This window comes from Brassica rapa, chromosome A08, assembly GCF_000309985.2.
Source record: "Brassica rapa cultivar Chiifu-401-42 chromosome A08, CAAS_Brap_v3.01, whole genome shotgun sequence".
NCBI classification, from domain to species: domain Eukaryota; kingdom Viridiplantae; phylum Streptophyta; class Magnoliopsida; order Brassicales; family Brassicaceae; genus Brassica; species Brassica rapa.
This window is the reverse complement of record NC_024802.2, coordinates 3,494,389-3,504,292: the sequence shown is the minus strand read 5'-3', so window position 1 is coordinate 3,504,292 and position 9,904 is coordinate 3,494,389. Positions and strand designations below refer to the sequence as shown.

Genomic DNA, 9,904 nt, shown 5'->3' with positions numbered 1-9,904 from the left:
TGGAAAGCTAGGTTCTCAGTTCACACCACACCAAAATTTATCTAAAATATCGAACCAAACGTAATGGAAACTACTCGATTTAGAGTCAAATTAGATAACTCCGAATGAGTTTCCACACATCTAAAGAGAGAATCACTCTCTCTTCGCATCCTTATTAACAGTCTCCGTATCTTTCAGAAGGATGAAGAAGAGAGAGTTTTTTGTTTTGTTTTCGATCGAAAGATCGATCCTTTTGTTCGCTAAGGCCAATTATCTTTTCGCATAGGCGATTTTGAATATCGCTAGGCAAATATTTTTGTTGTGTTTTCAAACCAGTCGGATGATGTTCTTCTACTTTCTATCTTCTTCTCCAACTCTGGTTTGATTTAATAAAATAAAATTCTAATCTTAGGATCGGATTTAAGTTTTGTTTCTCTTCTCTTGGTTGATTTCATATTCCAAATGATCTAGAAAGTCTCAGGTTTTCTTCGCTAGTCATACTCTGTCTTTTCATCAAACCATGAATCAATCTTGGCTTTCAGTCTTAAGTGAAGTCTCCTTAATGGTGAAGATCAAAGGTTATTGATGAAGTATTTGGAGTAAGTACAGATTCAGATAAGTTGGAGTTTCTTAAGGAAGTTCCAGCACGATTTTGTTATTATTTCTGTTAAAGTTTCTCACGGGATTTTATCTCTGGCAGTTTGAATATGAGCTTTTTTTGGATCTACGGTGATAAAAAGAAGAAGGAACAAGCAAGTGAATCGATCTGAGTGGTGAGAAAGGCCGGTGGTTCTTGGCCGACATGCAGCCGGCGGTGGCATCGGTGTCGTCTCTACCCGATTCCAGAAAATGCGAGGCTCCATCATCGACACATGTCCCACATGCAAAAACCCTTATCTTCAATGTTTGGAATTGTAGAAATAAGAGATAGGACTTCGTCTGTATTTCACATTTTTAACAGGAATATTCACTTGTAAAGAGGCTTTTTGGCCTATTATACTTAATGAAAGCAAAAGTTGACCAAAAACACTCCGAACGGGTCTTTTTGGATACCCTAACCAATGGAATCAATTGTTCCAGTACTCTTCAAAAAAAAAAGTATTTTCCAGTACTTCTTTCTTTTAACTCATTTCATTTTCATTTATTTTTAATTCAAAATCTGATAAAAAAATCCAATATATCTAATATGAATCTATTTATTTATACAACATGCTACTAAACCTAATTTTATCTCTTATCTCTACAGATCTAGATTTCATTTCCATACTTCATCTTCTTTTTCTCTCTTTTTTTTATCTCTTCTCTTTTTCTCTCTTTTCTTTCATTCCTCGATCCAAATCTTTTTTGTCTTTAATTTTTTTCTTCTTCGATTGTTCTGCTTTTCCTTTGTTTTTCTTCGAATTTTCTCTTCTTCGAATCTCTTCTTCTTCGAATCCATTCTTCTCCAAATCTTATATGTTTTTCCTCTTTTTTCAATTGAGAAGGGAAAACGTAAAGATAAAATTGGAAATTTTTAGTGCACTAAAAGTAGAGAGTATGTTAGAATTCGCAAGAGTATGTCCGAATAAATTTTTTCCAATGGTTCACCTCTATTCGATGCACTCCCATTAATCTTCTTGATCGTATAGAGTTGGCTTGAAAATAGAAAATCCTTAATCAAACCGTGCGAGGATCTAAAAACCGTGTGTATATATTTAAAAATTTGAATTGGATCTGAAACCGAATCAAACCGATATACGGAGAACCGAAATTCTGATTAAAGATACTTTTAGACCAGAGGAACACAAGTCCGGAGCTTGTTCTGTTCGACTTTTGTTGTACTTCCCTCGATCTGATTTTATCGATTACGATATTTCATCTATCATCTGTAAGTGCCGTTTATTCGTTTCCTCCTCCTCCTCGATTTTGTTTGTGTCTGGATCATTTATCGCTTAATCTGCTTTCACTTTAGAGAACATTCCCCTTTTTCGGATCGATTTGTTTGGTAATTCTATTGATTTTCCATGAATTTAACTTTGATTTGATTTGGTAATTTACCCGTTGACGACTGTGTAAGCTAGTTATTGAGCACGTCATGTTTCTTATGATTAAGGTTGCACTAATCATATTCGTTCGTGATGTTCTCGTACACTTGATCGCTCTGTGTTAGTAAATGCTGTAACCCAACAGAACAAATATGCCTTTTGCTTCTTCTGTTTTAGATCTCATGATTCTCATCTTGTAGCAACTGGTTGCTATTACTGATTTCGTCTTATGGTTTTGAGTTTCTGACCAGGTTTCGAGATGTAGTATTATTTGTTGATCCTGTTTGGTTTTACTTTGATCCTGTTTGGCTTTACAACTTCTAGGAGAATGCATGAAAATATTCCGAGTTTCTTTCAGTGATTATATTTCACACACTTGCATGTTTATTTGAAGGTAAAAATATGAAGCATATAGTAAAGATATTGAGCCTCTTGGTGGCAATCTCTGCCTTCTGGATTGGTCTTTTGCAGGCTGCAATTGTTCCTCGCAGCTATACATGGTTGGTAAGTCAAAACCGACGATTATGTCTTCCCCTTTTGGTTTTACTTGATCTTTTGATATCAGGATCGTCTTCTGATTTGGTAATGTTGCTTTTGCAGCTACCGATCTACTTTGTAGTGTCTCTCGGATGCTATGGTCTATTAATGGTTGGTATCGGCCTAATGCAGTTTCCTACCTGTCCCCAAGAAGCAGTTCTTTTGCAGCAGGTAACTTTTTAAGACAGGCTTCTTGTTTGCCAGATCCGGTCATGCTCTTTTGGCTCAATCGTATTTACAATCTGGTGTTGCAGGATATTGCAGAGGCCAAGGACTTCTTCAAGCACAAAGGGGTCGATGTCGGATCAGACTGATACAATGACCAAGCACTAGAATAGTTAATCTTTATGGCAAGAGATCTTACATGTGTCTGTTTGAATAGTTGAATTAAACAGTGTTTTCTGACTTTACTTTGAGGTAATGTGGCAAACGACATTACGCAAAAAAGCAACAGCTAATAATAATTTGTCTTTTTCTTCTTTTGTTTCTTTAATTCGTACTTGTCTATTGATATAATGATGCCAAAAAGCCAAAGCACAGTGATAAAAACCATCAAAATCTTTTACATCTGCAAACACATTTTTGTGAGTCTGTAAAATTAAAAACCATAGAATCTCATGCGAAGGATAAAAATAAGTGAGAGCTTGTTTATTTATCGCTTCTTCTTGCCACCTTTGCCTGACTTCGATGAAGTTCCAGCGGTTGATGTTGTTGCCTGGGGTTCTTGCTTCTTCGCTTTCTGAGATTCCTGCTTCTTCACTCTCTCTGGATGTCTCGGTACCAATTCTGCAATTTTCTGCATCAGTTGCTTCCCTGCAAACATTATATATCAGCACAATGAGCACATCATATAGTATGAAGTTACACCTAGCAGTGATACACAGGTGGGAGTTTCTTTTTCTTGCAAAGCCATATGGAGATATCATATATTCACTCTTTCATGAGCATATGGATAGGATTAAAACAAGTAAGAACATCTGAAGAACAATAACTTGGACAATGGTTTTATATCCCTCATTTCTGCTGCTTGTTAAGGTCTAGCTAGCTATACAAATGTAACATTATCGACGGCAAACACAACACATTAGAAGTCTTGAAAATGGCCAAAATAAGCTAATTTCTGAATCTGGGTTTGCCGTGATCATATTGCAGAAAACATAAGAGCCTACCAAAAGATGAACTGAACAGAGATTAAACATATCATATTCCAGTAACAATATCATCATAATGAACACAAATGTCTAACACGTCAAACAAAAGCTGCAACTTGCACAAAAAACTTGTAGTTCCGTTCTGTGGGCATAAGATTGACATGTACAAAATATGTAACAGCTTATTTTAACAAAGAAGGGAAAATGAGACTTGGCCACAGATAAAAAAAAAAAGGGCAAATCTCCAAAATAACACATTTCTAAGTTTATATCACAAAAATAGCACTCAAAAACTAAAATGACCAAAATATCATTTTATCTTTTGAAAAATTTAAAGTTTTTTTATTTTTCAAAATTTGAAATCTTATCCCAAAACCTCAATTCTCAACTCTAAACCCTAAAACCTAAATTCTAAACCCTAAACCCTAAACTCTAAATCCTAAACCCCACCCATTGAGTGCTATTTTTGTGACTTTTGACCTTGAGTACTAGTTTGGGAACAAAAACTTGATTTAGTGCTATTTTGGTCTTTTTCTCAAAAAAAAAAGAAAATTCGAGATCAATGGAACAGCTCATAGAGCCTTCGGAACAAAGGTAAAGATTAGTGTTGATATACATGACACAATTAAATTTGAAGATCATTAAAGAAGTTTAAATCAGGGTGTGATATGATGATGGGAAAAAAAAAGATAGCAGACCACAAAAGATTGTTGAAAGTTCATACTAGCGACCAAAACTGAATATGCAAAACTCATGTTTAGATAACAAGCAACATTCGCAGGAAACACAACAAGACTAAAAGAAAGAAAAGCAGATTCCATGTGACTATGTGAGTGTTTTCTATGTCAATGAAGACTACCTTGTGAGGAATACAGTATACTATACACAAAACCGCAAGCTCAATTCAACATAAGAAACACTAAAGAATGCAGAGGTGAGGTGAGGTCTTACTTGAAGCAATGGCGGGATTGACAAAAGTCCCATCCTCTCTTTTCAACTGCACTCTCACTCTCCCCACTTGCATGAAATCACGCGGGTACGCTTTGTCAATCTGAGAATAATAATCAAATCAAAGACAACGCCACAAACAATTATCATTTTTCCCTTAAAAAAGGCAAAATTACCTCGACGGCGCTAGGGAGTTTCAGATGCTTGCAGCAGTCGCTAATCTCAATGCAGTTAGGGCTCTCACAAGCTTTACTCAAACTGATTCTCCTTCCCTCCGCTACAGTCTTCTTGGAATTGATGTAGACTGGGTACATCACTACCCACTTCTTCACGTTCAGCATTCCATTATTCTCCATCTACATATCAAACACATCCGAATAGGTTAATTGAAAAAAATCTAGCAACAGGCGACCTAATACGCGATTAAAAACCGTATAAATCACACAGATCTGTTCCGATTTTTCAGAAATTCAGAAGCAAGCATCGAGAGCCCTAATCGTGTACATGCGCGCGAGAAGGAAGATAACTTGATGCTTGAATTGATACGAAGAGAAGAGAAGAGAAACGAACCTAGAATCAAGCTTTTGTGGATTGAGATTGCTTCGGATCCAGATAATCGTTGAGGCAGAAGAGAGAGAAACGAAACACGACGGAGAAAGAAAGAACGAGAGAGAGAGAGAGAGATTTCCCAGTGAGTATTTAGTATATATTTGACCTCGAAAGATTTTTGACTGGTCGTTTCGTAATTAAACCGTACCAAATCGAACCAGAATAAACCGGGGCACTGTAAAAAGTGGAATTGATTTTGATTTGCTTATTCTGTCTCGTCAAAAAAGAAAAAGGGGGCCTGTGACCAAAGACTCTTCTGCTACTCGGAGACATCAGCTTTCTTTTACTTCCTCCTCGATTGTGATTTAGAGACACACTTACGGATTGGTATGACATCATCTATCTTGTTCCAGTTTTAGACCAATCTTGTTTTTTCAGCTCTCTCTCTCTCTCTCTCTCAAGTTTTAGACCTATTTTGTTCGTGTACCGTGAAAGAGTGGGGATTGATTTCGTCTGAAAGATTCACACAAAGTACTTTTGACTTAGGTAAACTCTTTTATCAATTTTTTTTTGTTTGTCAAAACCATACCTGTCTTTGTTGTCGCTGTGACTTTTATGTTCCTCGTTCATAGCTCATAGACTTTCTGTTTGAATTCACAAAAAAAAATATGCTTTGTTCTGTCAGACTAATCCCTGATTAGGTTAGGCTTTAGAGTCCTAATGTTCATCTCGTGTGTTTACTGTTTAGCTTACACACAAGTAAATAAAGAACAGTGGGAGTTATAGAAATTGAGTTTGCTTTCAGGTATTCTCTGTAGAATAGATATGCCAAGGAAAAACCATTCTCTAGTACTCAACGATTGTTAGGGTATTCTGAATCTTAATGATCCTGTTTCATTGTTTTACTCTCTCTGGTTAAAGCCAAGTTTAAAGTTATGGCACTAGTGAAAGAGGACTGCTGTGAGGAGTCGCATAAGTATATGGGTTTTGCTCTGCACCAGGTAAACACTAGTACTGCTTCCATTATTACTCCAAAAGTTTGTTGCTTTTTTTTAGAGTTACAATGTTTGATTTACATGGACTGCAGGCTAAGCTTGCTCTAGAAGCTCTTGAAGTTCCCGTGGGGTAACTTTGCTTCATCCCAGTTTGTGTTTCTCTCCACCATTATCTATTAATTTCTTATCTTTTTGTTTGTCTGGATCAGATGTGTCATTCTTGAGGAGGGTAACATCATCGCTTCAGGGCGAAACCGAACTAATGAGACACGCAATGTAATCTTTCAATACTTTCACTACTTCCAGAAACATAAAACAATGTGATGATATAGAGTGTCTGTTGGTCACTTCATCTAAACTATCAAGTCGTTTGTTTTAATTTTGTTCGAAAAGGCCACAAGACATGCAGAGATGGAAGCAATCGATGAACTTATTGGACAATGGCAGAAAGATAGGCTCTCACCTTCACAAGTCGCTGAGAAATTCTCGAAGTGCGTTCTTTACGTAACATGTGAACCTTGCATAATGTGTGCATCTGCCTTATCGTTTCTCGGTATGGTTCCTTAATCCGAACTTGACCATTTTTTTGTTTGATTTGTTCTTGATATGATATTCTTTTTAATCAAAGGTATAAAGGAAGTGTATTATGGATGCGGAAATGATAAATTTGGGGGTTGTGGTTCCATATTGTCACTTCACATAGGGAGTTCTCAGGCGTAAGATTATCCATCTCTAGGTTCGAAGATCACTACAGCCTTATTATAAAGAAACTGCCTTGTTAAATTGAAGTTTGTGATCTCTGGTTTTTAATATAGTGAACAAGGTCAAGGAGGAAAAGGGTACAAGTGCAGAGGAGGAATAATGGCAGACGAAGCTGTCTCTCTTTTCAAATGTTTCTACGAGCAAGGCAATCCCAACGGTAACCATTCTCATCTTTAGCTCCAGTTATGTTCTTTGCTGAAACATCTTTAAAAAGAGTTTTTTTTTTTCTGTTTTAGCCCCAAAGCCACACCGTCCTGTAGTTCAAAGAGAGATGGGTTAGAGGCGAACATGTTGCGAAAATTGGTGTTTTTAATTAGGATATGAAGAAGTTGAGGTAGAGTTTGTCGAATAATGATTCTACATATGGAACGTTATCAGTTAGTTATATCCAATACATATGTATAACCTCTTAAGTTGGATATTTCAATTTTGAGCTACTTAAGGAATTAGCTGCTGTTTGTAACTTTTTTCTTGTGTTGGTAGATAATTAGACATGACCATCATGAGAAGTAGAAAAGGTGAACTCTGTTTTCTATCCATAAACACTCTAACAGACTTGTTCTTTTACTATCCGTATCGGTTGTTATGGTTTAATTTATCAACTAAAACAAGTGTTCAAAATGCAATGCATACATATGCATTGATGTTAACTAAAAAAAAATAGCAAGCTGTATAGGGATGTTTTTATTGTTAATAAAAAACACACAGAAGAGAGGAGAGTGTTTCTTGTGAGATTATGTTTCTGGTGGGCCCATTTGAAATGGGCATTGGATGATTCATGATTGTATGAATGAATGGCTAAGATTTCTTATCCACTAGAAAATCTAGTGTTTTCTCTTGCCGCTAACTCTCCCTCTCTCTGTTTTCTCTTGCACTGCTCTCACAGTCACCTTGCTTCGTTTGTTTGGTTTTTTGAGCATCTGGCCGGCCATGGATACAACATCTCTCGTGATTAATCATCGTCAGTCTCTATCTCGCATCATCAAACTTCCCCATGTACCCAAATCTTATGCTTTCTCCTCCTTTCAATCCTTTCAGACCAGACAACTCCTAAACAAACAGCTCTCTTTCCGAGCTACATCTCCTGCTGCGGTACAAAGAGACAACTACGAAACTGCCTCCTTCGTGGAAGACGACGACGAATCGTACGGAGAAGTCAACAGAATCATCGGAAGCCGGATGGCGGCAGGAGGAGGCGGAGCCGCCATGGAGTACCTAATCGAGTGGAAAGACGGTCATTCCCCCTCGTGGGTCCCGTCCAGCTACATCGCAGCAGACGTGGTGTCCGAATACGAGACACCGTGGTGGACCGCCGCGAGGAAAGCCGACGACCAGGCACTCGCTCAGCTTCTCGAATCGTCGGAAGGTCGCCGCGACGCCAACACGGTAGACGAGAACGGAAGGACGGCACTTCTTTTCGTGGCGGGGCTAGGTTCCGACAAGTGCGTAAGGCTTTTGTCCGAAGCTGGAGCCGATCTTGACCACCGTGACATAAGAGGCGGCTTAACCGCGCTGCACATGGCGGCCGGGTACGTGCAACCGGATGCGGTGGCGGCGCTGGTGGAGCTCGGAGCGGATGCTGAGGTGGAAGACGAGAGAGGGTTGACGCCGTTAGAGCTGGCGAGGGAGATTCTGAAAACGACGCCGAAAGGGAACCCGATGCAGTTCGGTCGGAGAATAGGGCTGGAGAAGGTGATCAGCATTCTTGAAGATCAAGTGTTCGAGTACGCGGAGGTGGAGGAGATTTTGGAGAAGCGAGGGAGAGGGAAAGACGTGGAGTATCTGGTGAAATGGAAGGACGGTGGAGATTGCGACTGGGTGAAAGGTGTACACGTGGCGGAAGATGTGGTGAAGGACTACGAAGCTGGGCTTGAGTACGCTGTGGCGGAGAAGGTGATGGGAAAGAGGATGGGGGACGATGGCAACACTGAGTATCTTGTCAAATGGACTGATATGGCTGATGCCACGTGGGAGCCTGAGGAGAACGTTGACATTAGCCTTGTGCAACTCTACGAACAAGAAGAAGAGGCTCAACCTGTTAATGAGCTTGAGCTTGGGATAATTAAGGAATAACGCCATGATTTTTGTTTTGTTTTCTTTCTTTCTATTGAAATTTTCTTTTTAACTAAATATTTCACAAAAAGGGCATTTGTCAATGATGTGTTAGAAAATTTGCCGAGAGTACTGGAACACTTGGTGAATTCTAATTTCACAAAGAAGCATTTCTTAATTAGTCTGGCTAGTTCTCTGCTGAGATTAGAACAAAAATAGCTCAATTCAAGCTCTGTTTGTACATTCTTGCAAATGCCATCAATTGATATTTGTTCTTCTATGCCAATTGAAAGATTTGACCATTCTGATCATATGGTGCGACGATATAAGAACAGTTGTTGGCTCAGATTTTGTAACAAAATCATTTTGTGAAAAGATCGTTTTCTGCAGAGTAAATAGTTTTGGAATTTGTGACTGAAAGTTAACATTTTTTTAAACAGAATTTGGAATATCCGAGGTTGAAAACCGGGGACGGAAGAAACCATGACCTAATTGTGACACTTTTCCTAAATCAATAGTTTCTGGATTAGAAGAAGACTAGGTAATAATTTGCGTCTTGTACGGGATGTAATTATTAGTTTCATTATTTTTAATAAAAAGACATTAAATCTGTTTAATTTGGATATTGGTTCGGTTTTAATTTTTTTTTTTAATCTTCTAAAATATAAATATTATTTTAAATTAATATTCATCTTAGAATGTCTGAACTTTGGAATATCAGCGAGCAGTCTTTAGTGTCTTAGGCTAACCAATTGTTTGATATGGATTTATGATTTGGATTGAGTTTAGTTGACCTATTGATTTTTATTCGTTTTGACATCTCTAGTATTGTGTATCTGTATTTTATCGTCATGGGTTTATTTCTGTCGGTTGGAAATCATATATATATATATATATATATATATAT

General features: G+C 37.9%; 4 protein-coding genes across 10 annotated transcripts; 3 read left to right on the top strand and 1 right to left on the bottom strand.

Annotated features, from left to right (window-relative positions):
- The first annotated feature begins 1,288 nt into the window (after positions 1-1,288).
- LOC103833045 (dolichol-phosphate mannose synthase subunit 3) lies at positions 1,289-3,019 on the top strand. Of its 3 annotated transcripts, none has more exons than XM_009109144.3 (4): positions 1,289-1,846; positions 2,398-2,507; positions 2,604-2,711; positions 2,795-3,019. In XM_009109144.3, the coding sequence occupies exons 2-4, from the start codon at positions 2,406-2,408 to the stop codon at positions 2,852-2,854; spliced, it is 270 nt and encodes an 89-aa protein (XP_009107392.1). In that variant the 5' UTR covers positions 1,289-1,846; positions 2,398-2,405; the 3' UTR covers positions 2,855-3,019. The 3 variants fall into 3 exon arrangements, with proteins under 3 accessions (XP_009107392.1, XP_009107393.1, XP_033132777.1); XM_009109145.3 differs by having other exon boundaries at positions 1,293-1,849; positions 2,400-2,507; XM_033276886.1 differs by lacking the exon at positions 1,289-1,846 and adding an exon at positions 1,865-1,966 and having other exon boundaries at positions 2,400-2,507.
- Positions 3,005-5,359, bottom strand: LOC103833043 (signal recognition particle 19 kDa protein). Its single transcript, XM_009109143.3, has 4 exons — positions 5,210-5,359; positions 4,816-4,995; positions 4,643-4,742; positions 3,005-3,353 (listed from the first exon to the last, which is right to left on the bottom strand). Exons 2-4 carry the CDS (start codon positions 4,993-4,995, stop codon positions 3,193-3,195), a joined length of 441 nt encoding a protein of 146 aa, XP_009107391.1. The 5' UTR covers positions 5,210-5,359; the 3' UTR covers positions 3,005-3,192.
- A 100-nt stretch (positions 5,360-5,459) lies between these two features.
- On the top strand, positions 5,460-7,512 carry LOC103833042 (tRNA-specific adenosine deaminase TAD2). Of its 5 annotated transcripts, none has more exons than XM_009109141.3 (9): positions 5,472-5,575; positions 5,684-5,734; positions 6,110-6,189; positions 6,276-6,313; positions 6,393-6,459; positions 6,577-6,736; positions 6,812-6,899; positions 6,999-7,102; positions 7,182-7,512. In XM_009109141.3, the coding sequence occupies exons 3-9, from the start codon at positions 6,124-6,126 to the stop codon at positions 7,223-7,225; spliced, it is 567 nt and encodes a 188-aa protein (XP_009107389.2). In that variant the 5' UTR covers positions 5,472-5,575; positions 5,684-5,734; positions 6,110-6,123; the 3' UTR covers positions 7,226-7,512. The 5 variants fall into 5 exon arrangements, with proteins under 5 accessions (XP_009107390.2, XP_009107389.2, XP_009107388.2 ...); XM_009109140.3 differs by having other exon boundaries at positions 5,474-5,575; positions 5,657-5,734; XM_009109139.3 differs by having other exon boundaries at positions 5,474-5,575; positions 5,651-5,734.
- A 216-nt stretch (positions 7,513-7,728) lies between these two features.
- Positions 7,729-9,283, top strand: LOC103833041 (signal recognition particle 43 kDa protein, chloroplastic). The gene has a single exon (XM_009109138.3). The coding sequence runs from the start codon at positions 7,876-7,878 to the stop codon at positions 9,016-9,018; it is 1,143 nt and encodes a 380-aa protein (XP_009107386.1). The 5' UTR covers positions 7,729-7,875; the 3' UTR covers positions 9,019-9,283.
- Positions 9,284-9,904: the final 621 nt, after the last annotated feature.